The 25,085-nt window shown below is 36.3% G+C and overlaps 1 protein-coding gene across 4 annotated transcripts in view; it reads left to right on the plus strand.

Annotated features, from left to right (window-relative positions):
* The window catches only part of LOC5576634 (pancreatic triacylglycerol lipase), a 98,057-nt gene that overhangs the window by 59,731 nt on the left and 13,241 nt on the right, over positions 1-25,085 (plus strand). For all 4 annotated transcript variants that reach the window (XM_021840083.1, XM_021840079.1, XM_021840081.1 and 1 more), the window contains one exon: positions 11,801-11,943. In XM_021840083.1, the coding sequence (XP_021695775.1) occupies positions 11,814-11,943 (130 nt within the window). In that variant the 5' untranslated portion in view covers positions 11,801-11,813. The remainder of the gene's footprint in view (positions 1-11,800; positions 11,944-25,085) is intronic.

Consider the following 25,085-nt stretch of genomic DNA (forward strand, 5'->3'; position numbering starts at 1 on the left):
GAATCTGCAAAAGGTGCGTTGATCTATTCCGTTTTTTAACTAACTGTGCCTGTGATTAGGGTCAAATGCCACTTTAAGGATTTGTGTCGTTTTTTCCTAATGAGATCCACTTTTTAACGCCATTCGAAGTCCTAACAGTTACTTTACAATATTTGCTAGCAACCATCATGAAAACATTTCCCAAATTAGAGTTTTTTTACGGGTTTAAATCGTATAGAAAAGTTGGTTGAAAAATGGGGGTGGTTCAAAATGATCAAATTGGTGGGGTAGAATGCCATTTAGTATGGAGAACTAGTAGTTAGCAATCAAAGGAAACGCTTATTCCTTAATGAAATCATCGGAAAACCTTAATATTTAGACAAAAAAGTAAAAAATGTTGAATTTCACCGGAAAATTAAGGTAAAATCTATGAGTTTTTGTCCAAGGGTTGTGGCGGCAACTCGTAAACATATATTAAAATTGTTTGACAAAGAATACGTTGAAACTTGTGATTCATGCGTCTGCGTCACACACCATTTTCGAGATTCCCACCGATTACACTGTTCGACAAAAAAAGTCGATCTGAACGCACAGAGACCGGACAACCCGGGCTTGACAGTATAAAAATAAACAAAAATAATGGCGTTTTCAGAATGTTCGTGTCTGCCCCAGGTCATTTTTAAAATATACTTGAACTTTTTGCATTTTTTATTTAATAATCTAATCTGATCAATAAACCGACACAGTGTTTTCAGGACAGCGGAACTCATGTACCATATAATGTTTTAAACGTTAAGTCCAATATGAAGAGTTGTAATAAGATTTGCAGGAAGCCCTCCCCCCTTTTTTTGCACCCACCCCATTTTTAAAGTATCGCAAATAATGGAATATTTGATGTACAGGGGGTTGTCAAAATAACTGGGACAGGCAAAAATTGGGCCAACTTTGGAATGCTGTAACTTTGACAAAAATTGACCGATTTCAATTCTTTAAGAAGTAATGGACGGGTCAACTAATCTAGTTTTGAGGTGCATTCACGGAGATGAACTATGACCACCAGATACCGGTGATAATCCGGATTTCCGGAAGCATGTCTTATGCAGTAAAATTATGACATGTTTTTAGCAAAGGTCTCGGCTAAAAATTCAAAATTTCATTACACATGAAGATAGAAGATCAAATTCTGAAGCAATTGGTGCGCCAAGTATTAAGATCGATCCTGAAACAACCAAGATATGGCCATTTCCCCGGTCCCAAAAGTGGCCACTGTAGTCAATTATCCATTTTAGGTCTACATTAGCCCTATTTAGCACAAGACATGAAAAATGAACCGTCGCACGATATGTATTGGAGTTCAATTTCAATTGTCCCTAATTACAGGTTCCCTCGGGGACATCCGGTGGTCCCGGAAGTAGTCACTGTAGTCAACTATCCGTTTTGAGTCTACAGTTGCCCTATTTACGACAAGACATGAAGAATGAGCCGTCGCATGATATGCTTTGGTGTCGAAATCGAAATGTCCCCTATGCAAGGTTCCCCCGGGGCACTTGGCGGCGCCATGAGTGGCCAAATCTGTACAAGACTCTTTCTCAATTTATAATAGGGTATTTTATGATAAGCTAGGGAGAAAACAATATTGCGCGACATATTTTGAGTGAATAAATTGTTTGATCCCAATTCGGATCCACTACCGGCACCGATTCCGGGGAAATGGCCATATCTTGGATTATCACCGGTATCCGGTGGTCATAGTTCATCTCCGTGGATTCACCTCAAAACTAGATTAGTTGACCCGTCCATTACTTCTTAAAGAATTGAAATCGGTCAATTTTTGTCAAAGTTACAGCATTCCAAAGTTGGCCCAATTTTTGCCTGTCCCAGTTATTTTGACAACCCTCTGTATATCAAATATTCCATCATTTGCGATACTTTAAAAATGGGGAGGGTGCAAAAAAAGGGGAGGGCTTCCTGCAAATCTTATTACAACTCTTCATATTGGACTTAACGTTTAAAACATTATATGGCACATGAATTCCGCTGTCCTGAATATAAAACACTGTGTCGGTTTATTGATTAGATTAGATTTTTAAATAAAAAATGCAAAAAGTTCAAGTATATTTTAAAAATGACCTGGGGCAGACACGAACATTCTGAAAACGCCATTATTTTTGTTTATTTTTATACTTTCAAGCCCGGGTTGTCCGGTCTCTGTGCATTCAGATCGACTTTTTTTGTCGAACAGTGTTATTGTCCACAGAATTTTACGCTCGAAAACACCAAAGGCTTTCCGGTCTACCTCTTTCAACGTCCACGCTTCGTGCTCATATAGAGCCACCGGAAGAATCAATATTTTATTCACGTGGTTAAGTACCCAGTCAACATTTTGGTTGGTATAATTTTTGTTATTCATCATTCTATATGAACCAAATCAATCGTATAGAATGCACGAAAAGGCTATATACCTACCAAAGTGGAGGCTATATGCGTACTTGGCACGACTTTTTTAGACTTTCTGCGATCAGATATACGATACCACAAAATTTGGATGAAAATAAAAAAAGTTTCCACCTAGTCTCGAACGTGGGACCGTTCAGATTAGTAATCGGACACCTTAGCACTGTACCAACAAGGGTTACATAAAAGATGAGTGATTATTTGCAAATATTAATTCATGTTTCATGTTCAGCGACACTTGCTATGTTATTCTTTGAGGTCCATCATCAGCAGAAACCAAGTTTGGGTGGCAATTTATGCTAAGTTATTGCGATTTCATATGATGTTTTCTGGATGGATGTATGATCTGTCATTTTATACAACTTAACGCGATTCTATGTTGCAATATTTACGACATGTTTTGTTGTCAACACAGATTGTCGTTTATGAATGGTATTGGGGATTTATATACAACTCGTGTTGACATTGATAACGCTTAATCTGGCATGTTGTGCGATTCTGATTTCGGACATACGAATATGTGATTTTTGATGCACAATCTTATACGATACGTGGTTCACTGGGTAATTCGTAAAAGGTCCTATTCGCAGCTGTAACACGTCGTTTCATTTCGTGGGAAACCTTGTTGTCACATGTCACAAGTGTAAAACAGGTAAACAGATTCTTCAACAACTTCATTTTCATCAAACACTACCTCAGCACTTACACCACCGAGCCTACCTCTATCTCTACTTGCAACCATGTTCTTCGTTTTGGTAGAATCAATGGTCAGGCATATCCTCACTGTCTCCTTCTTCAGAGACACGAAGGCCTCCTCTACTGACCTGCGATCGATTTCAATAAGTTCGATCATCCGCAAAGCCAAGGAGCATGTGCTCTGCACGCCAGATCTTCTGCAATGTTGAGCAGTAAATTCAAAAGAGTGTCTCCCTGCTTCAATCCGTCTAACGTTACCAACGAGGTTGACAACTCGTGTGCAATCCGAACACTTGATTTCGAACCTTCTAGTGTAGAACGTATTAGTATAATAAGTTTCGCCGGAAAACAATGTTCAGACATTATCTGCCACAGTTCATTTCTTCTAACTGAATCCTACGCCACCGTGAAATCAATAAACAGGTGGTGAGTCTGCCAGTTCTTCTTCTTCTTGGCATTAACGTCCTCACAGCTACAGAGCCTGCTTCTCAGCTTAGTGTTCTTATGAGCACTTCCACAGTTATTAACAGAGAGCTTTCTTTGCCAAGGTTGCCATTTTCGCATTCGTATATCGTGTGGCAGGTAGGATGATTCTCAATGCCCAGGGAAATCAAGAAAATTTCCATTACGAAAAGATCCTGGACCGACCGGGAATCGAACCCAGACACCTTCAGCATGGCTTTGCTTTGTATCCGCGGACTCTAACCACTCGGCTAAGGAGTCTGCAAGTTACACTCCCGGAATTTATCTAGGATCATTCGCAAGGTAAACATATGGTCCGTTTCGAGCGGCCGTCACGAAAACCAGCTTGTTATTCAGTTCACCGACGAAGGACTCCTCGAGCAGTCTCAGCCTGTCAAACAGGATGCGCGTCAGTACTTTGTACGCCGAGTTCTGCAGGGTAATCCGCATGGCGCGAGTGCGAAAAAAAATTCGCGTTTCTCAGTTAGTTTGTATGCTTCAAATAAAACTGAAAATTGTGGCTTCTCAATCAAGGATGAAGGATCAGTCGGTGAGCTCGTTTCATGCTTTTTTTTTTAATCTATAAAATATATATGACCGCACATTTAATCGTTACAACGGTGGAACATAAATATGATTATTCAACAAACTATGAATGGTTCGTCACTGTAAGTGTCGGCATAAACTCTAATTAATATTTTTTGTTTTATATTTTCATATAAAATCGCTTGCCTTTTACCTTTATTTTTATAAAAAAAAAGCTTGGAATTTTCGGTCTGTTTGTCTGTGCTAGAAGTATAGACTTGCAAAACGTTCATTTTATTCAAAACACTTTGAATGGTTCGCCACTGTAAGTGTCGGCATAAGAATATTATGTGATGGTCCAGCCAATCGATTTATTTTTTCAATTTGAGTAAAATATTGTTACACATGCTTTCGTCTTAACAGCTGTAGGAATATTGCTTTTAGCTATTTGTTCAACAAACTTTGAATGGTTCTTCACTTCAAGTAACGACATTATTTTCTCCTATTTGGAAATTTTCCATGTCAATTGAAAATATTATATTCCTAAACATGTTTATATCTTACAAATAATCGTTTATCATTGTCTAATCGCTTATCAAAGTGAATCCTGTGACTCAACGATCCAGTAGCGTAGCTAGGGGGGTGCGGTGGGTGCGGACCGCACCGGGCCCCGAGATCATAGGGGTCCCTAAATCGTGGTAAGGGTATGATTTAATATAATAAATTTGATTTCTAGAAAACTAACAGGTTAAAAGCAGATGAAAACTTATTTGAAGGTGACGTTGATCGTCAATGTGTAGGGCCCCATAATCAATTGTATTAGTGATTAGAAAAGCTTAAACACCTCAAAACTCATTCTCGATAACTCGGTTTAATTATATAATTCATACGGATCTACCTAAACGTGCGGGGCCCATAATCGTATCTGAAACTGATTTGGAGGTATGACCTTGCCGTTTTTCATTTCAATTATAATTTAGAATAGAAATCGGTTACCATCTTCGGGACATGGTTTGTACACAATCAAGGTTGGTAGAAGATCTCTTTTTAGAGGCTTAGGCTCTATTTTTAAGATCTCGAAAGTTTCTATTTCAAGCATTTTTTTTCACAGGTTCTTAAAGAGTTTTACTTTTCAGATTCCTCGAGGAAAAACTTCAGAAATTCTGATACCGTTTTGATTCATATTACGGACACTTAAGGCGAACCATAACTCATCATAAAGCATATAAAATGAATCATTCTGTATGATTCCTATGTGTTATCGAAACTTTAAAACACTTAACTTTCGAGCGATGACTGAAGATTATCGAGACTTTCAGCCTGTGGCTGGTTCGTCTCCACCCATACAAAGTTGAGTATCCGGAATTTGAAGCTGTCCGTAATATTAATCAAAACGGTAATGGATTAATACGTAATACATAAATGCTTCATAGAATTTATCGTTTTCATTGAATCGCCCACTAAATCATGCATGGTTTCTTCAAAGAACTGTGGGGAGTCGGATATTGAGTGATGGCCAAATATTACATTTTCCGTTATCTTGATCTAGTTACACTAATAGAAAGTATCCTTCTGTGAATATTATATTTGATCCAACTTCTCTATACGCTATAACTATTATCGGCTTGAAGTAACGAATTAAATTTTAGCGATTTTTAATATATCATTTTTTGGGAGTTTGAAAAGAAATAATGTCACATGTATACCAAATTCTTTCTAAAATTTACATTACAAAATAAAATACTTTGGTGATATAAAAGTCACAAGCGGTGATCTTCTTCAAAGCATCTTTCTTAAACTTTGAAACGGTTGGAACTCTACTAAAAAAGGATTATTTACGTAAATGCTAACTTTTCTGTTTAAAATTGTTGGCAATATCTTGAAATTTTGGAAGTACAATAAAAATTTCCAAATTTGGTAGTCAACTATACCTACTACCTGTAATAGATCATATTGGGTATTCCCTTCTTCATCGTAAAACAGTGTAGAAGAACTGAAATAAAACTAATTACGATTTGATTTTCAAGTCACTTTAAGGCATTTTTTCGAGAATTGGAAGTTACTATATAGTCACTTATTTTTCAAATCTGGTCATTAAAATAACATTTTTCATCACTACTTTTTGCTACCAGCCCTGGGTATACTTCTGAAATTTACTTCAGAAATTTCGATTTTTCGAAGAATTCGTAGGAGAATTTCTATGCCAGTTTCTCCAGCTTGCCATTCAGGATTTTGTTTATGGATTTCTTTAAGGGTTCACCCACATTTACCCTAGAAAGTGCTTCAAAAAATACTCCAGGGATTATCCGAGGAAATATATTTAATACGTTTCCAGGAATTCCTCTTCAAATTTACCTGGAATTCTTCATGAAGCTCCTCTCTAAAAGCTTCCCAACGTTTTATGCTAAATTACTCCTGCATTTCTTCCTAACGATTTCTCGTGTATGTTTCAAGTAAAATCTTCATGGCTTCTTCTAAAGATCATAGTAAATATTGTAGTAATTCCAGTCATCAAAGCAATTTATCTACGAAATCCTTCAAGACTTCCTCAAGAGTCCAATAGTTCTTTCAGAGCACTTTGTGAAAGTTCATCATGGTTTACTTTCAAACTTAATCAAGTTTCATCAGACATTTAATTAAAAATTTGGGAACTTTTGAATTATTTCCCGAAATTTTGAAAAAAAAATTTCTGGAGATATTAGTGGAAATATGTCTGGGGAAATTATTTGAAGACACATTTGGAAACTTTCGCTAAGAACTCTATATTCTCTAATTTTGTGAAGAGATCTTAGGATCAATCTCCGGATTAATACCTGGAAGAATTTACTGGTTGAAATCTGAACGATTATTTGAAGGAAATTCTTGAAAATCCTTTGAGAAAATACTTTTTGAAATCTTAAAGGTATTGTAAACGGGAATCTTGGTGGAAGTTTTGAGAAAATGATAGTGAAATCATTGTAAACATCCCTGAAGTACTCATGATTTTCTTGAAAAATTTCTGGAAGGTTTTTTGAAGGAATTCATGCTGGAATCTCTGAGGTAACTTTTATGGTTATCCTAAGGAGAATCCTACGTTGAATTTCTTAAGGTATAATATTTTTTAGGAAGTTCGTGAAAATCGCAAAACGAACTCCTAATGAAATCATTGGAGTACATTTTGTAATTAGTTGAAGCAAACTTTGGACAATTTTATTAATTTAAGGCTTTCCTTCCATCAATAATTTCAAAATTAAACAAAACACAAAATTTAGGAAGCGTCAACCTTTCGATAGAATTCCCAATTAAAGTTGTATATGAATCATTACCTGACATTTTTTTCATTAAACGACTACAACAACATTATCAACATATCTACATAAGTTCCATCATATTAGTCATAATTCTCTATAAACTATTTGGTCATCGTTTATTTCAACAGTTGATTTCACATTAGCGCTCGCATTTAGACGGCGTTCACATTAATTTTTTGAGGGCCCCTTAATCGAACACCGCACCGGGCCCCAAAAACCCTAGCTACGCCACTGCAACGATCCTCCCCATTAACAAACATCCCTCCCAGTAGCCTTTGTGGAGATGCAGAGGAAAACACGGTCTCCAAATAGCAAAGGTTACACACTAGCATTCCTTCCCTCAATCCCACCTGACTGCAAGGACGTGGCTGGCGCCGTTATTGACCATGTATAAAAAGAGGCATCGAATTATGCACACTGAAGAAGATTATGGCCAATCCCAGCCGAACTTCTAGTTGATTCTTTGTGCATCTTCACTGACTTTGGTCAATCACGGAATAGCAACCATTGATATGTGTAGTCAGTCTAAGCTAAGCTAAGCTAGGCTAAGCGAGTTCTGCAGGGTAATCCTTCTGTAATAGGCACGCTTCAGTCGTCCCCTTTATTGTAGATTGGGAATATGAGGTCATTCAACCAGCTGGTGAGAATTTCTTTGTCCTCCCATACCTTCAGAAGTACTCGGTGGATCGACTGGCAAAGTTATTCACTTCCGTGCTTGAGAAGCTCAACCAGGAACTCGTCTTTATCAGTAGCCTTACAGTTCTTCGGCTTTCTGATAGCCTTTTTAACCTCTCCTATGATTATTAGGTCCACAGCTTGGTCGTCATCATCAATGTCCATCATGTTTCTCGCTACATTTCCTTTTTTTTTCAACAATTGCAGCTGGCAGCCACCGCCGTTTTATTGGTCAGCAAATTCCCTTCTCGATCATTGCACATGTCGGGCACTGGTACGGTTTTGAGCCGCACGCCATTGACTGTTGCATAAAATCTCCACATATCGTTCCGGTTCATGCTTTCTTGAGCTTCAGCTACCACGCTTTCTTCGTGCTGCCTTTTCTTTCTGCGGTGGATACGCTTTTCTTCGGCTTTCGCTACCCTGTACCGCTTTCTGTTCTGTCGGCTACCGGCCATAAGCACGCGGTATCTGACGACATGTTTCATATCTGTCATTCTCTGGCACTCTTCATTGAACTAGACGTTTCGTCTTCATCGTTCATCAGCGCCAATCAATTCCCGCGCCGTTGAAGTCACAGCTTCGTATATAGCGTCCCACAGGCTGTCAACATCACGTTGATTCTTCCCAACTGCTCCTCTAGCTGCTGACGGTACTGTCCAGCAACCCCATCAGTCGACAGACGTTGGATATTGAAACGCAGCGTTCTGTGGAACTCTTGATACTAGATAATCGCGCCCGAATTTTAGCTACAACGAGATAATGATCCGAGTCGATATTAGGGCCTCGGAAGGCCCTGACATCTATGACATCTAAGAAATGTCGCCTATCAACCAGAACGTGGGAGCTGGCATCGTCATTCAGCCAACGCCAAGTATGTTCTTGTGTGCAAAGTAGGTACTGCTGATTGCCATACCATTGGTAATGGAATGGAGGCTTCTGTTCCAATGACGGGTCGGAAGAAGTCTTCTCTCCCGATCTGCGCATTAGCCTCGCCGATGACTATCTTGACATCTTGTTTTGGGCACTCTCCGTAATCCTTATCTACGCTCTCATATAATTCATCCTGCATGTCATGCGGCTTATCGTGCGTTGGCGCATAGGGCTGATCAGGCTGTAGTTGAAGAACTTGCCCTTCATTCTCAACACATAGACTCGGTCGCTTATCGGTTTCCGTACATGCTCTGGGTACGTAGAGGTTAATATCACGTTTTAACCGTGAAAAGTTTGGGGTCAACAGCATTGTTGAATGAATCACTTCCGGCACGATATTCAGGACATGTCCGGTATAACGATTGCTTTCAATAATATTGTGGGTACAAACACGTTTCTTGGGGATCCGGGACATATCTGTCAAACACACAGTTTTAGGTGTCCACAGAGGTCACAGATAGCTAATTCTATACGACTGTATTCATCAATAGATTTTTAGGTTTTGACCCCAACGAAGTCTGGACTTACTCCTGAGCCAATAGATGAATGCAAATTGAGACAGATATTAATTTGATGCTATTGACTTCGAGAGAACCGGTTGGAATATAAGTTTTCGACAGATGATTGAGGAATCGTCGAAAACAAACGTTAGGTACACAAATGTTAAATTGATTAACATAAGGATAAAAGTACGAGTTGTATAGTGCATATATTTTTTAACATATGAAAACATATTTTTGTTTCAAAATTATTTAAAAATTGTTGCAAAATCTTTCTCAAAGGTTAAACAAATGAGAAAAACCAGGTTCAGCTTATGAGATAATATTTAACTGGCAAAAATTTGAAAAAAAAACTGTCATTTTTCGGTAAAAAATCATGTTTTTATGCAGATTTTGTTGAATAACTTGGCCAAAACATTTTTTAGTGAAATATGATGTATGAAAGGTTTGAAAACAATAGAATTAGCTTCAAAAGCATGTAAAAATATTTGAAATCGGTTGAGAAATCATAAAATTATGGGCAAACAAAATTGTTTTTTTTTTTAGTAAAATGATGGAAGATTTGTAATAAATTACTTTTAACTAAAACTTGTTCTGATATTAGACAAATTTGGTGTTCTACAAAGTTTTTATAAATTTAATTTTGAAGGAATTGATGCTTAAAGTTTCAAAATCGGTTGAAAAATAACAAAGTTATGTTTACTTCACTGAAGGTCATTGTTTATAACCTGAAATTTCACCTTCAAGCCGCTTGCACCACCTCTGAATGTTAATATTCTTGGCTCAGATTTTAAGGTTCCTCTTTTAATGTGATTTGAATTCAGTAGAGCACACGAATTTTTGGTTTTGAGAACTTTTGAAAAATAAGCCGCACCCTAATACACAATTATTTGATAACATTCAGGAAGGAAACCACATATATTAGTTGCAATATATCGTCATCATTATTTTTCTATCACCACTTTATAACACTCCCGCCGTTGCATCGATAAGTAGCCATCACTTCCTTTCCCACTTCCAACGGTTCAACCGCACTTAAACCTGACATTGCGCTACCACTACGCATAGTACTTAGCTGTGCAAGCTAAGCGATAAATAATAAAGGAAGACACCACTTCGAAGCAACCCCGGATCTCCAAGTGGCATACATAGGTTTGCCGGTTGCAATATGAATAGATAGAGTTAAACGGCTTGGTTGGCCATCACCGTGGCCAACTTCCCGGCCAAACTACCAGTACACTGTTATTGCTCAATTATGAAATTTCTTTTCCTCCATTTTTCAACATACCCATCAGCTCGAGTCGTCGTTGATTACTACCGACTGTTACGCATCGGCCCATAGAGCATAGTTTCCCAAGCTGTGAAGTTTGAAGTCCCATAATTATCATTTTTGAAAATTCTGTAGGATTCTGTTCACTAAGAGACTTTGCACCAATTTCAATTATTTGAATCTTGATGATTCGGAAGAAATATAGAAGATTATCTGAAAACAGTCCAGCTACCAGGATTTGGTTAGTTTCAACTGAAATATTCTGCAAATAATCTCCAATCTCTTCAAAAGACAATAACACATTCAAAAAAAAACTCAAAACCGAAAAAAATTCAAAAACTTTATTTGATTGTTTTCTTTAATATTAGTAACGCCGATAAACCGAAAAATGTTCAGAGAATTTGCAAAACTTTTAGCGGACTCTCTAAAAAAATCCTGTTGGTTCAAAGTCATCCTAAACAATACTAAAAAAAAATAACAGAAACTATCAAAAATAATTCAATTAATTAGACAGAATTATTATCCTAGAATTCTTCAGTTTTCTGTCCTAGTCCTAGCTCTATCCTAGTTGGGACGTAATGCCAAGAAGAAGAAGAAGAATGTACACATATTAAAGTACCTGAAATTATTTTTTCACTGCTTCTTTTATTTGAGGCTTTATCACGATCAAAGCTTTACGGAGCCGAAACGCGAAATTATTGTAAAACATTGAAATATTAGAAATATTGGAAATCACAGTTATGTTCAACAGGAGACTTTCGATTTTTATCTGATGTCTTTTTTATCTGATGTGGCACGAAAGGGAACTTGAAGGTTAGGTTGGTCATCCAACTGGAAAATTTGAAAACCTCTGCCATAGAGACTTAGACTTAAATGAGTATGAAGGTTTGCGAATTGCTCACCTTGTCAAATCACAGCTGTTTTTTCTGCCTACATTCACCACTAATTAAATTACAGTGTTCTCTCTCACTTAACCAATATCGTGATCATTTTTCGTTTTGTTTGCAATCTTTCAGACACGCCGCAACGATGTTGGGCTATCTTGCTTCATCATTGTTAGTTATAAGCACCATCTACTCGATCGATCCCAGTAGCGCCGGTCCGCTGGATGCCTTGAGCTGGGCCCGGATGGACAACATCAATCTACCATGGTTGCCATGTAAGTGATCAGTGTTCTCCGTAAAACATCCCACGCCATCACACATTGTAGAATGCGCTTCTCTGTAGCATACCTTTCTCGCTATCTTCTACCTACCTATTCAATTGCAACTTTCCCAGATTTCTCTCTAACCTTACCAATTCTTATTCTATATGTTATACAGACAGGGAGGACAAGGCGAAGCGTACGAACGCACATTTCACTAGAAAAAACGTGGACTAGGTAAAACGTCAAAAGTATGACTCTCACTCAACCAAAGACGGTGACTCAATCATCTTCTTACTTAGCGTTTTAGGACTGTCGGAGGCACATCGGGCATGGGGCGCAGGAAATTTTTTATTTTCATCGGTTCATCTTATAAAACAGTAATTTATTTTTTGAATGTCATTCTCTTTCCACTGCAGAACACTTTTTTGTCTAATGCCAAAATACCTCTGTTTACTTAATTCAGAATTCCTGAATCTAGTTATGCTTTCAAATATATCCTTGAATTCAAACTTTTTGTGTTAAAGAATACATATCGATATAGTTCATAATACCTTCGATGCTCAAAAGTTAAGATGATACGTTAGAAAAGTATTGTATCTTGCCATATAGAAAAAGCAGAGGCAAAACAAAGACACCTGTTCTAACAAGGATCGAAGAGAGATCAACAGATATGGAAGGAAGCACTGAAGAGCAGGGATTGAATCCTGAGAAAATTGAGACAATCTCTCACGTATCGCTCTCTGTAACTATCATAACATGCTGCACATTATGAGAAACTGTTTATCGTATACTGCTACAACTTCGATCAGATTGGGGGGATAGTAGTGCATGATAAAACCCCTCTAAACATGCTCCAAGCGTGGGGGACATTATTGCTATTGGAAGTTCGTGGATTGTTCATCGTGCCAGTAAAGAAAAACACCTATCCCCAACGGTAAACAAGCGAGAAAAATGGATTTTATCATCGCTCTCTCTTTGGGGCTCTCGCTCGCTGCTTCCCTTTATCAGACTTGTTACACCTTGCGATACAATGGCGATCGTGGACCACAACAGATGGGATGTTTTTATTTGCTTGCTTTGATCGTGCTTCATACTCAAATGAGAGCGAATTCTGCAATGCCTGCTGAAGAGTATTCTCGTACTAGCACCCAGAAAAACTGTTTTATTGCTTTAGATCAGGGATTGGATCCTGAGAAAATTGAGAGTTTGTATCCCTTATTGCTCTATGTAACAATCATGATTAGCAAAACATCATGAGAGCTTGTTTATCATCTTCTGCTACAGCTCTGATTAAATCGGGTGGATAACAGTGCCTGATAAAACCCATCCGAACAAGTTCCAAACATTATTGTTATCGAATGTTCGTGCCAATCCGATGCCATGTCAATCAAATAAAACACCCTCAATGGGAGACAAGCGAGAGAAATGGATTTTATCATCGTTCTCTCTTTAGGGTTCTCGTTCGCTGCTGGTATTTTTCAAACTTGTTACCTACAACTTGCGAAACATTGCCGATCATGGACTGATACAGATGAGATGATTTCTTCGCTTGCTTTGATCGTGCTTCGATATCAAATCAGAACGAATTTATTCTGCATTACCTGCCTTAGATAGTTTCCATCTAACTTATTGCTCAGTTGCTTAATGTTCAGCATGAAGTCTACAGCTGTGACTCATTATGTCCGCTCAAGTGCCATGCTGGTTGTAATATATGCCCAGCGTGCTGAACGCTGCATTAGAAGGCGCTTACAACCGCCAGTGTTTATGAAAATTGGTAAATCATGAATTCAAGAGAAGCTCATTTATCCATTATATTGCTGGTAATGAAGAAGTGCATTTTAAAATTAGACAGTCATTTCGATCGTAATCTGAGAAATTACCCAAAGAAAAACCCTATTTACAAATCTCAGCTCATCATTTGCGCCCCATGTCTCAACCAAACCAACGTGAACTTGACCGCTACGAAACCTTTTCTTCATTTTTCATCTCTCTGTAACGTAGGTGTACCAGTAATCACCAACCTAAGGAAAAGTGAAGTTCAAAAACAACAAACAGCAGATTTTTGAATGCTGTCAATACACCAAACGATAGCTTTCAGTCCAGTAAGCGATTGATGGCTATTTACATTGTAAAACGGCGTATTATTGTTGGTGGCGAATCTTTTTCTACAGCTGTTAACTGAGAAATTTGACAATTAACAATATTTGCATTCGTATATCGTGTGGCAGGTACGATGATAGTCTATGCCTATGAGAAAATTTCCTTTGCGAAAAGATCTCGTCCAGCGAGATTCGAACCGACGAGCTCGGTCTTGTTGATCAGCTGCGCGTTTATCGCTACAGCTACAAACGTATGATACTGGTACTATGACGAATATCAGTACATCCGCCCTATGCCCCGTACGGTTTAGGGTCACTTTCGGTGGCGGCGCAAGATCATCGCTGTTGAATTGGAGGTGATAGAAATCGCCGAGTAAAGAAAAAAGCAATGCAAATGCTGTTCGGTGAATCTCTAATGCTCCGCCGCCAACTTGTTCCATTGTGTTTGCTCACAATCCGCCGAACAAGTATGCTAATTAACGATTTGCCGTTGCTATTTTCGATGTTATTCGTTTTAACAGTTTTGGAAAGAGCGACGGTGATGAACAAGGTTGGTTCAACGAAACTGTCGAAAATATTGAATTTTACGCCATGGTGGCAAAGATCATTATCGATGGCGGTGTTTTCTTATATATTTATTTTTTCTTCATGGCAAGGTGAACTTGTGTTGAGTAACTTGTGCGCCCTTGGAAGTTATTTGTGAAGGTCGTTCAACTGGGCGCATCGAAGACGGTATTGAATGCTTCCGCATCTTGAGGCAACGGCACATACTGGTCGGCAATAAAAGGCATCGATAATAAATTATGTATCAATTTGGGGTTGTCGTCACACAAGATCAATTTGAGACTATATCAAACGTAAGTTTAGATAAAGAAAAATAATGTAAAGCATAAAAATTTTGTAATATGTAGTTTGAGGTCACAAGAAAAAATATAGAAGGACAGTTCTACCCTGAAAATAATTGTAAACTTCAAACAGTTGATTATCACCCTGTTTAATACCAGCCAAACATTTGCGACTGAGGATTTTCGATAGAAGGCCTCTATAGGCTCATTTTAAGCATCTCTAAAATATTCTTCTTCCTTTTGACATTATGTCTGCACTGAAGCAGAACATGCTTTTCTGTTTAGTTTTCTTATGAGCATTTCCATTAACTGAGATTTTCATTTGCCAATTGACCAATTTCACATTTATGTGGCAAACTATGCCTTAGGAAGTCGAGAACATATACAAAAGGTGAATTAAAGTCATCTAAGGTTTGTAGGTGCTAAATGTTTGCTCAGTATCTGTATTAACGCTAATCGTTCTATTTTTGACAGGTTTCCTATTTTGCAGCGTTCGCTGCTTCAATTCAACTGTTATACAGCAGAAAGCAAATAATCTAGGCTTATAGCGCTAAAATTGTTAGTTGGCTACGCACCGTTTTGATTCATAATACGGCCACTTAAGGCCTCAATCAGAAAGCATATAAACTAATTCATGCTGTGTGATTCCTTCGCGTTATCAAGCTTCCAAGCACTTAACTATTAATTGTTGGTTAAAGATTTTGATTCCACAACATGAATAGTTTTAAATAAATAGAAACTTGGGATTTTTTATAATTCTTATTCCAGACTCTTCCATACGTTTTACTTATATTCCAAAAAAAGTTCATTCTACATTTTTTTATTTAAATTTTGTAATGATTCTTTGCTGGTGCTCAAGAATATCCAACTAAAACTTATTTTTGCGTTTTTCGATAACTGGTAAAATTGACTTAAGGAGTACTTGCTTGTAACTGTGCAAAATAAAAACTTTTCAACACGAAAGCAAGATTTCCATATAATAATCATTAGACTGGCCCTTAAACAAAAAAGTTGAAAAACTCAACGGGGCACCCCTTAGATAAGTGCCTTAGGGTAAGAAAAAAGCTCTCTCAAAATTTCAACTCATTTGGTTGCTCCCCCAGCTGGCGCATTCAATTTGAAATTTGTATGGAATATTTGTTTCAAATATATTGGAAATTGACCCTATGCCACTGTTTCGTTCCGTAGACTAGTAAATCGCGTTCAATTGAGCCCAGAATGTCAAATTCACTAGTTGATACCTTAATGAACATAGTTGCAGAAGGTTGTATCTGGTTTTAAGCTCATTTTAATTAACCTTTCAGTAGTTGAAAGTTAGGCTTGAATCAGCATTGCCGTACAATCGCATATATGCATGCACCTTGTACCGCAGCTCGCCCAGCGTCATAGGTGGCTATGATGCGCTTAGTGGCTACCATGCAGCTATGTTGAAGAAATACCATGCATTATTGCAAATCTACTTCAGATAGTTAAAACACCAACTTTCTCAATTTTAATCATCATACAACCTTCTACAACAGGGGTTTTCAGCCTTTTTGGTTCGCGGAGCACTTTTTGATATGAAATTGCTGCGCGGAGCACCTGTTCTTCATCACCACTTCGTTTGAAATCTGGAGTTTTCGCTTAAATCAACCGTAGGAATTACGAAAACTATGCAGTATAGTTTTGGTCAATTTTTCATTAAGGGGAAGTTGAATCGAAGCCCAATTTGAAAATTTCAAGGACACAAATCTGGAGAACCAAAAAATATTCAAGCTGCAAGCTAGATCGATTAGTCACTTGCTTTTGGTGACTAATTGATCAAGTTGTCAAATCTATAACAAGTTATTCTATTTAATTGAACATGATTTTCATTTTAGGCTCAAACTGTGACAATTAGACATCTTAACGAAACTATATTTAATATTTCGTCAAATAGTAGTGGCTTGAAAACGACAGAATCAATTTGGCAAGGAAATGTTCGAACAACTGAGCGAGTTTCTGTAGCGAAATATACCTTTTTAAAAGCTAATTCAAAGTTTTTGAATGGATTCATTACAAGTTCAGCTTACACGGAAATATTCATAATTTTGAAAAATCTGGGTTTTTTTTATCACGGTATCAAAATATCGATTATTATTGAAGTTTTATGTAACTCAGTTTGTTTTGACGAGGATAAATATCCCGACAAAACATCTACACCCTGAAAGTTTTAAAATATCTTGTTAGGTGAATTCATTTCATTTCATTTTTCTGAGTTGTTTTTCATCCATCCAATTCCAGAAAACACAACTTTGCAGTTAAAACTTAAAATTTTCCCGGAAAGATTTTTTTTAAGTTGAAATTCACAAAATATCAGCCCTCATTTTGAACGTTTTCATAAAAAAAATGATCGAGAAACATCGTAACATCGAAAGCATCATAAGGTATTCATGGGCGTAAATAGCCATCAGACTTGAGGGGGGCCACGGCCCCTTCTCATGAGAGACAAAAGTCGTAAAGGATTTATATAACCTAATAATGCTTGTTTCGATAATATGTGTGAACCGATTATAGTGGCGCAATTTCATACAGAGGTAGATCAAAACCTGAAAATCGTCCAAAACCGATTGATCAACTTTCTTAGTTACCAAATGTCACTTTTATGGAAAAATAGTAAACGTATTTAAAAATCTTTTTTTTTCGTTTTATATTGCCAAGATGACGTATTCAACCCAATCTAAAAGATCTCGAACAGAATACAAGGATTTAAAAGCAAACTATAATCAGGATTTACCTTTCCAATTCGATTTAAACTAGAATTTTTGGAAATTTATAAAACAAGATAAAGATTTAAATGTATCAGTTCAATTAAGGTTCAAGATCAATGTGAAATTCTAACCTCTTGAAGCCGACAAGTAAAAAAAAAACCCAAGCCTTTGAAAAAAAAAACGCTTGCTAGTTTGAAAATATGGATTATTGTTGCTCAGTATTTCTGTAGCGAACGATTCATTTCTCTAAGCCTCTCGAAACCAAAATTTGAACATAGGATTGAATAATACCTTTTTTGTTAGAGTTAAAAACTTTAAATCCTAAAACTGCTTGGCTACCGTATCATATTGAAGAATTGAAGGTTTTTTTTGTATTCAAAAAAAAAAGCTGTCGTCAGCAAATTCGTACCATAACGGTTGTTTGAAGAAAGCAGGATGGAAGGTATTTTGCTCATGAATTTATTATTATCCAATCAGACTATGGCAGGGCAATAGTTCGACATTAGTGGTATAATCAAAATTTTCATAAAAACAAGAGCAGTTGAAAAAAAAATACTATACAGTAAGCCTTCAAAATATTTGCTATAATTTCGCTGATTGTCTTCAATGAACTTTTGCTTCACCTGTGGGGCAAAAGTTCGCTGGCCGAAACATAAAATACCGACACTTTTATGACAGACATGCTTTATACCAGCCATAAACTTATGTTTACAGATAACTTACTTATTTTTCATCATAAAATTGCCCAAAGCTCAAAAATAGGAGTTTTTTACAAAACTAAGTGAAAATGTGAAATGTTGGTGACTTTTATCGCACGATCGGACCAATTTCTCTAATTTTGAAGATAATATATGAATTTGGGGTAATTTGTAAATTTCTCTGCGAGCTTACATGGGTCGAACTTTTGCCCCGCTGATTAAAACTTTTGCCACACTATGGGCCAATAAATGATTCCAAGCAATTATGTAGTAACTAAAACACCTCACAGTATCCTTATGATGCCTAAAAACGCCCTTAAATAAAAAATCAAAGTAGATTTGATCATTAATAATTTCCATGCAATGAAAGTTTGACCAAAAAATATATTTTTTTCTAAACCTCAATCGATTCTTATGATATTTGTAGTGAAAGTCTCTTACTTGACCACTGTGGCATTTATAAGCATTGATTTGAATTGAGCTAGAAATCTTAAAAAGAAAATCTGGTCCACTCGAACTTTTGCTCCATTCTCTTTAGTAATGTTCAATTTTGAGCTACTAAAAATCGAAAAATAAATCCGATCGGCCTTAAAACATAAATGTACGACTGCGAAATACATATTTACTGGAAAATAGATGAGCTCATGCTTGAAAACAATTAGTTTTTATACAGTAGATTGACAAAGATATGAGTAAAGGTCACCTAACAAACGGCTGTTTCATTAGACTTGGTAGCAAATCTGTTGGTCTCGAGATGAACTAGCCCAGGGCTAAAAATCTCGTTAACAAAGACAAAACAATAATTTATGTAATGTTCATATAACCTACGTAAGACGCCAAAAAATGTTGCGTAGGAAAAATAAATAAAAATAAATAATAAAACGTCATATTATAAACACTTATAGCAGAATTTAAAGCGTGTTTAAAATAATCTTCAGTATGAACAAAGTTTTACGTTTGTTCTACAGAAACAAATAGTAACGTGATTTTATTATCTTTTCAATCTAAAAACTTCAGAAAATTGGTGTCAATATAACATTGAAAAAAAAAATGTTGCGACATCTACGACTTTACACGGTTCAATGTTGTTGTTTTGTACGAATCCACCACTATCTTACTATACGTAAAGGGATTTCAATGTTCACAGTTTTGCTGTCACATTTGAATACAACTGCTTCACTGTCGTCTACTTACCAGCAGTTCAGATTTATTCCCGACGTCTCGGAGACAAATTTAATGACTCACAAATTTGAATATGAAACATTTTAAAGTTCGCGAAAAAAGTATACAAACTAAAGTTTACTTGCCGCACCATTGTTTATTTTTGAGATTTTTTTTGTAGAACTTTACCATAACTCTCATACACAAACATTTCCCAGTAACAACGATTCGTTCTAGATAATTGATCACAAAATATCGCAGCTTGATTCAAAATATGAAGAGATTTTGGTTTTCTAATTAACAATACCACTAAAATGGATCAAGCCAGTTCTACTAATTCTAAAACATGCTTCAATAAACTTCAATATCGGGAAAAGGCAAAAAGGAAACAGTATGGCAGTATGTGACGTTTTAAAATTACATATTGCTATTGCCTATCAAACAATGATCATCCAGAAATTTATATTCAAAATGCATTTAACGCATCATAATGTTTGATACTAAAAACTAGTTTTAACTATATTGTCATTTCTTCGCTATTTTTTTTCGGGGGGGCCAAGCCCATGATTCGGGGGGGCCAGGCCCCCCCTGGCCCCTCCCTATTTACGCCAATGAAGGTATTGATGAATTAAAACCACCTCTGAATTCAATAACACAGAGAACAAAACAGCGGTATTAAATGAAAATCAATCGATCGAACCCACGAGTTACTAATCAATCAAATTTTCATCGCGGTCGGTTGTTTTGTTCTCTAAATTTGTAGGGTGCAAAACTGCTTGAGCACTTCCATGATTTACTTTGGCATGGGGGTTTTTTGCTCGGCCGAATCGGATGGAATTTTTCAAATGATGCATAATATGGGATTAGTAGCTTTTGAATAAAAATCCTGCCGAAGCGAATCAAAAGTGCCAAGAATAGGTTCTAGCTCTTTAGTCTTGAAAAATTTAGGTATGGCTTGGGTTGGTATAATTAAAAGCGTATTTTAAAGCAAAAAGTGGAGATATTTCTGAGCATTAATACAAATTTTCAAAACTGTCGCGGAGCACCTGTTAAGGCGTAGCGGAGCACCAAGTGCTCCGCGGAGCACGATATGAAAACCGCTGTTCTACAATATTGTTTGCTATGGTATCAAGTAGTGCTTTTGACATTCTGGGTTCAATTGAACGCGATCAACAATTTCCCTGACCCAAAGAGGAGATGATATGCTGTTTCCCATATGTGTGAGCTGAAAATCCCATATTAACTTCAATTCAATTGCGCCAGCTTATGGAACGACCAAATGAGCTGAAATTTTCAGGAAGTCTTCCTCTAACACTAAGACATAATCCTAGTGCCCCGTGGAATTAAACAACTTTATTTTTCTCCCATACTGAGCTGGGCCAGTCTAATAATCATCTGCAATTATCGTCTTATTCATCTGCTAATTGGGAAAATACAGAAAGACTTTGGCTCGGCACACCCCACAAGCCACTGTAATTTAGATCTGCGGTCAAGCCTTACAGAAGTTGCCTGAAAAGTTTATTTCGTCATTCTTGGTCTCCCATATAACAGATTAACTAGATTCGTCCTGAATCAGTTTGTTCTGGAACATCTCGAATCATTTCCATCGGATTCCATTTCCGCATTATCCAACAGATCTGGGTCTCCCATGACTGGTACTCATGACTGTAAGCGCATTCCACATCATGACGTGTGTTTTGAGAAAACATTCAATCCGATATTTATTTCATCTGATGATTCATCCATGGACATACAGTATACTATCCGTAACTCGCTATTCCGCATCTCGATATCGAGTTATAGAACGTGTAGTAAATGTGGGTTTTCATGGATACCTCGATGGTCCCTTTAACCAAAATTACCCTGATTTTGTGTTTTTTAACACGATATGTCCCGAACTCGACAGTCGCTTTAACATCGAGTTACGGAGAGTTGACTGTACTATAATAACTATTTTTACGGCCAAAGAACATAAATAGCAAATGAAACAACCAGTGCATTAATAACAATGAGTGTTTTAGTAGCTGAGCGGTTCCATTTAAATTCGAATGTCGGTTTACTTTTGTATTTTTTGATTTGGATGAAATTTTGCACATGCTTTCTTTATGCCCAAAAATGCCTATTTGCATCATCGGCTCGCCATTTTGACTCTAGCCTTACTTTTGAGAAGGGCCTAAGAAAAAAAAAACCCTTAATAATTTTCAAAAAATTATAACTTAGAAACGGTTTGTCCGATCAGTTTGGTGCCTTTCGCAAAGTTTTAGGTTATTGTTGGGACTATCTGGAAAAAAATATACACTGTAAAAAAAATGTTGTAATTTTTTATATATCGAAAATAAAACTTAAAAATCAATTTTCTCAAAAATCGTATTTTCTGATTTTTTTTATTTGTTAGAGTAGACAAAAAATGAAGTCTATTGCACAGTGGGTCAAGATGGAGAAATCATGGACAAAAAAGTTATGATTTAAAAAAAAAAGGTGAATTTGTTGAAAATGGTCATAATAAACTTTTCAAATGTTTCGGTAGCAATTAGCAAATTTTTCTCATATACCTTTTTTGTTGAAAATTTTGCGTACTTTCATAAAATCGGGTCGAAAAGCATTCAAAAAGTTTATTTAGACCATATTGAAAAATCAACCTTTTTAAAAAAAAATCATAACTTTTTTGTCCATGATTTCTCCATCTTGACCCACTGTGCAAAAGACTTCATTTTTTGTCTACTTTAACATATAAAAAATAATAAAATAATCAGAAAATACTTTGCGGAAGACTCCAAACTGATCGGACAAACCGTTTCTAAGTTATATTATAATGACCGAAAATTGAAAATTATATCATAATGTTGTATTAACCCATTAACGCCCGAATTATTTCACATTTATAGTAATCACCTGATTCTTTCTGGAGTATCGCATTATGATAAGAGAATACAACCGTCATTTAAATGGAAATCTACGGTCACATTTTGTCACAGTACACAGTGGGTCATATGTACGCAAAATATTGAAAAAAATTAAAATACAGTGGGATTCCGTTTTTGGCATGCTCCGTTTTTGGCATGCTCCGTTTTTGGCATGCTCCGTTTTTGGCACCCCCCGATTTTGGCAACAAAATGGATCCGTTTTTGGCAACATTTCTGAATACCATTAAAATTTGTAATTTTTTGTAAATATTATCGTATTTGTTGCTTTATTCATTTGAATAGGAGTCAACTAGAAACCGATTACATTCAAGAGCTCCATTTTCGTCGATATTCCTCAAAATCTCATCAACTACTAAGGGCTCCAGCTTATTTACTTCGGGATGGTCATTGGTCATGCATTCACAACATTTCATGAGGACATTAATCTTCACCAGTATCTCAACTAGAGACCAATCTCTTTTTTAAGGCAATCATACTGAGTGACCAGCCCACTTGAGTCTGCCAGTAGGTGATAAAACATACTGTTCTTCAGATTTGGAACAGCTTATTTGATCATAGGCAAAAGCACCGACATAAGAGCAACAGAAAGTCTCACACCGAGTTACAATCTTAAATTTCGTAAATTTCTCATCTTTTTAGCGCACTGTTCTTATTATAATAAGGATACATTGCGTATCTAAAAACACACTGCAGTAAAAGATACAAATACAGCAAAATGTCATATTGTGTATATTAATATCATAATATAATAAATATCGTAATACATAAATATCATAACTTTTCAGTAATTTCATATAAAATTGCGTTATTTTAGTGAATCGTAGAACTGTCAACATATTATCCATAAAAAGAGTGCATATTTTACTATATTATATAGTATTGTTTTAAGTATGTGTTTCACCTGCACCCTAATAAAGGCGAACATAGTCCAAACTTCCATAATATCATTGAAGTGTGCGATTTTTGTACTGTGATATTAGTGTGTATATTGATTTTTCTGCTTCAACTATTTTGAGCTACGTTCCCTTTTTGTTAGAGATTCTGAATGACGTTAGATATGTTAAGAGACGATCTAGAATTCTATATAAGATTTTAAATCAAGGATACAGGTCTCAACGTAATCAAAATGTTCCTTATGAGCTGGGACTATAACTTTCCTAACTGTACTTTGGAGAATCTTTAGTGAATTCTTGGTTCTTAAGGGAATTCTCAGACATTTCAATTGATTCTTAGAGATGTCTGCAGATTCCTAGCGAACACTGAGAGTTTTTTGTGGGATCCTGAGAATGTATATTTGGTTATTGTGGATTATGTCCAAAACCTGGTGATTCCTAATAAACTCTTAAGATTTCTAGGGTGTCCTGTAAATTCCTAGCGGGATAATGTGAATTTCTAGAGGTATTTTGAGTATTTATGGCAAAACCCATGGGATTTTGAAAAGATTTCTAGAAAAAAAAAATGAGGAGTGCTAGTGGTAGCCTAAAAATAATAAAAAAAAAAAAAAAACAATTGAAAATTTTCATCGGAGACTTGAGAATTTTCCGCGATATCGCAGAGGAATCCCAAAATGTTTATTCCTAGCAAAATCCTTGATGAGATCCAGAGAATCCAGAGAAGATCATGAGATCCTACGGATTCCTAGCAAGATGCTTTAGAACGCTAGCGTTTTCCTGAAGATTCCTTTCGAAAACCTGTAGATTTCTATCAGGCTCTTGAGGTTTCATAGCAGAATCCTGTAAATTTCTGTTTATTTCATAAGGTAGGTTAAATTTCATAAGCTCAATTAAAAATCATCAAGTAAAAATGATAAGAAGCTTGTTTGTGCATTTTACAAAAATACGAACCGTATTTATGGATCATGAAATGTAGTTGTATATGTTTACCCTTTTGACTGAAATCAATCATTCATTATGAAATGCTTTACTTTATCAGAAACATAAATTACAGGGAGCAATTCTAAAGTTACCTAACTTTGTCAAATTTTACACTAATGCTCTAAAGTTAAACTATTTTTAATGTTCATTACATTAAACAAAAGCCAATGTCATTTTGCAATATCCAGCGCTTTTGTTTTGTAAATAAGTTTTTGCAAGAATACAGTTAAACATTTTATTCATTTTTTCGTATTCTTACACAGTTTTAAGAAAATGTCCAGTTCTTGAATATAGGTCACTTATGCGATTATTGATTTTACATGGCCCACTCATACAAATAGTGTATATATAAAGCTTCAAAAAATTATTGAAGACGTTGAGTCGTAAAAAGTATGTAGAACGTTTGCCACAATTAACATTACGGGGATATATATTCATAGCAAAGTACAACCTTTCGGAAAACTGCTTCGAAGTGAACCGTTCTGAAGTCTCGCTGCCATTATGTTCCATAAGGATGATGTAATAACATTCAAATGATGTTTTCAAAACCAAAAGTTGAAAAATAAAATTTAAAATATTGGTTCCGATTTTGGCACGGTTCCGTTTTTGGCAACTGAAATTTTCGACTTTGTTGCCAAAAACGGAATCCCACTGTACTTGATTATATTGTTTCTGCAGAAATCCTGAAGGCTTCGCACAGAATTCCAACAGGATTCCCTCAGGATTCTCGAAGAATATCACAAAATCCACATTGCATTAATTCCAGGATGCTCATGAAAAAACACACTGAATTCTCATAATGTTGATGATTCCCGCAGTATTTC

Source organism: Aedes aegypti, chromosome 2 (genome assembly GCF_002204515.2).
Source record: "Aedes aegypti strain LVP_AGWG chromosome 2, AaegL5.0 Primary Assembly, whole genome shotgun sequence".
Taxonomy (NCBI): domain Eukaryota; kingdom Metazoa; phylum Arthropoda; class Insecta; order Diptera; family Culicidae; genus Aedes; species Aedes aegypti.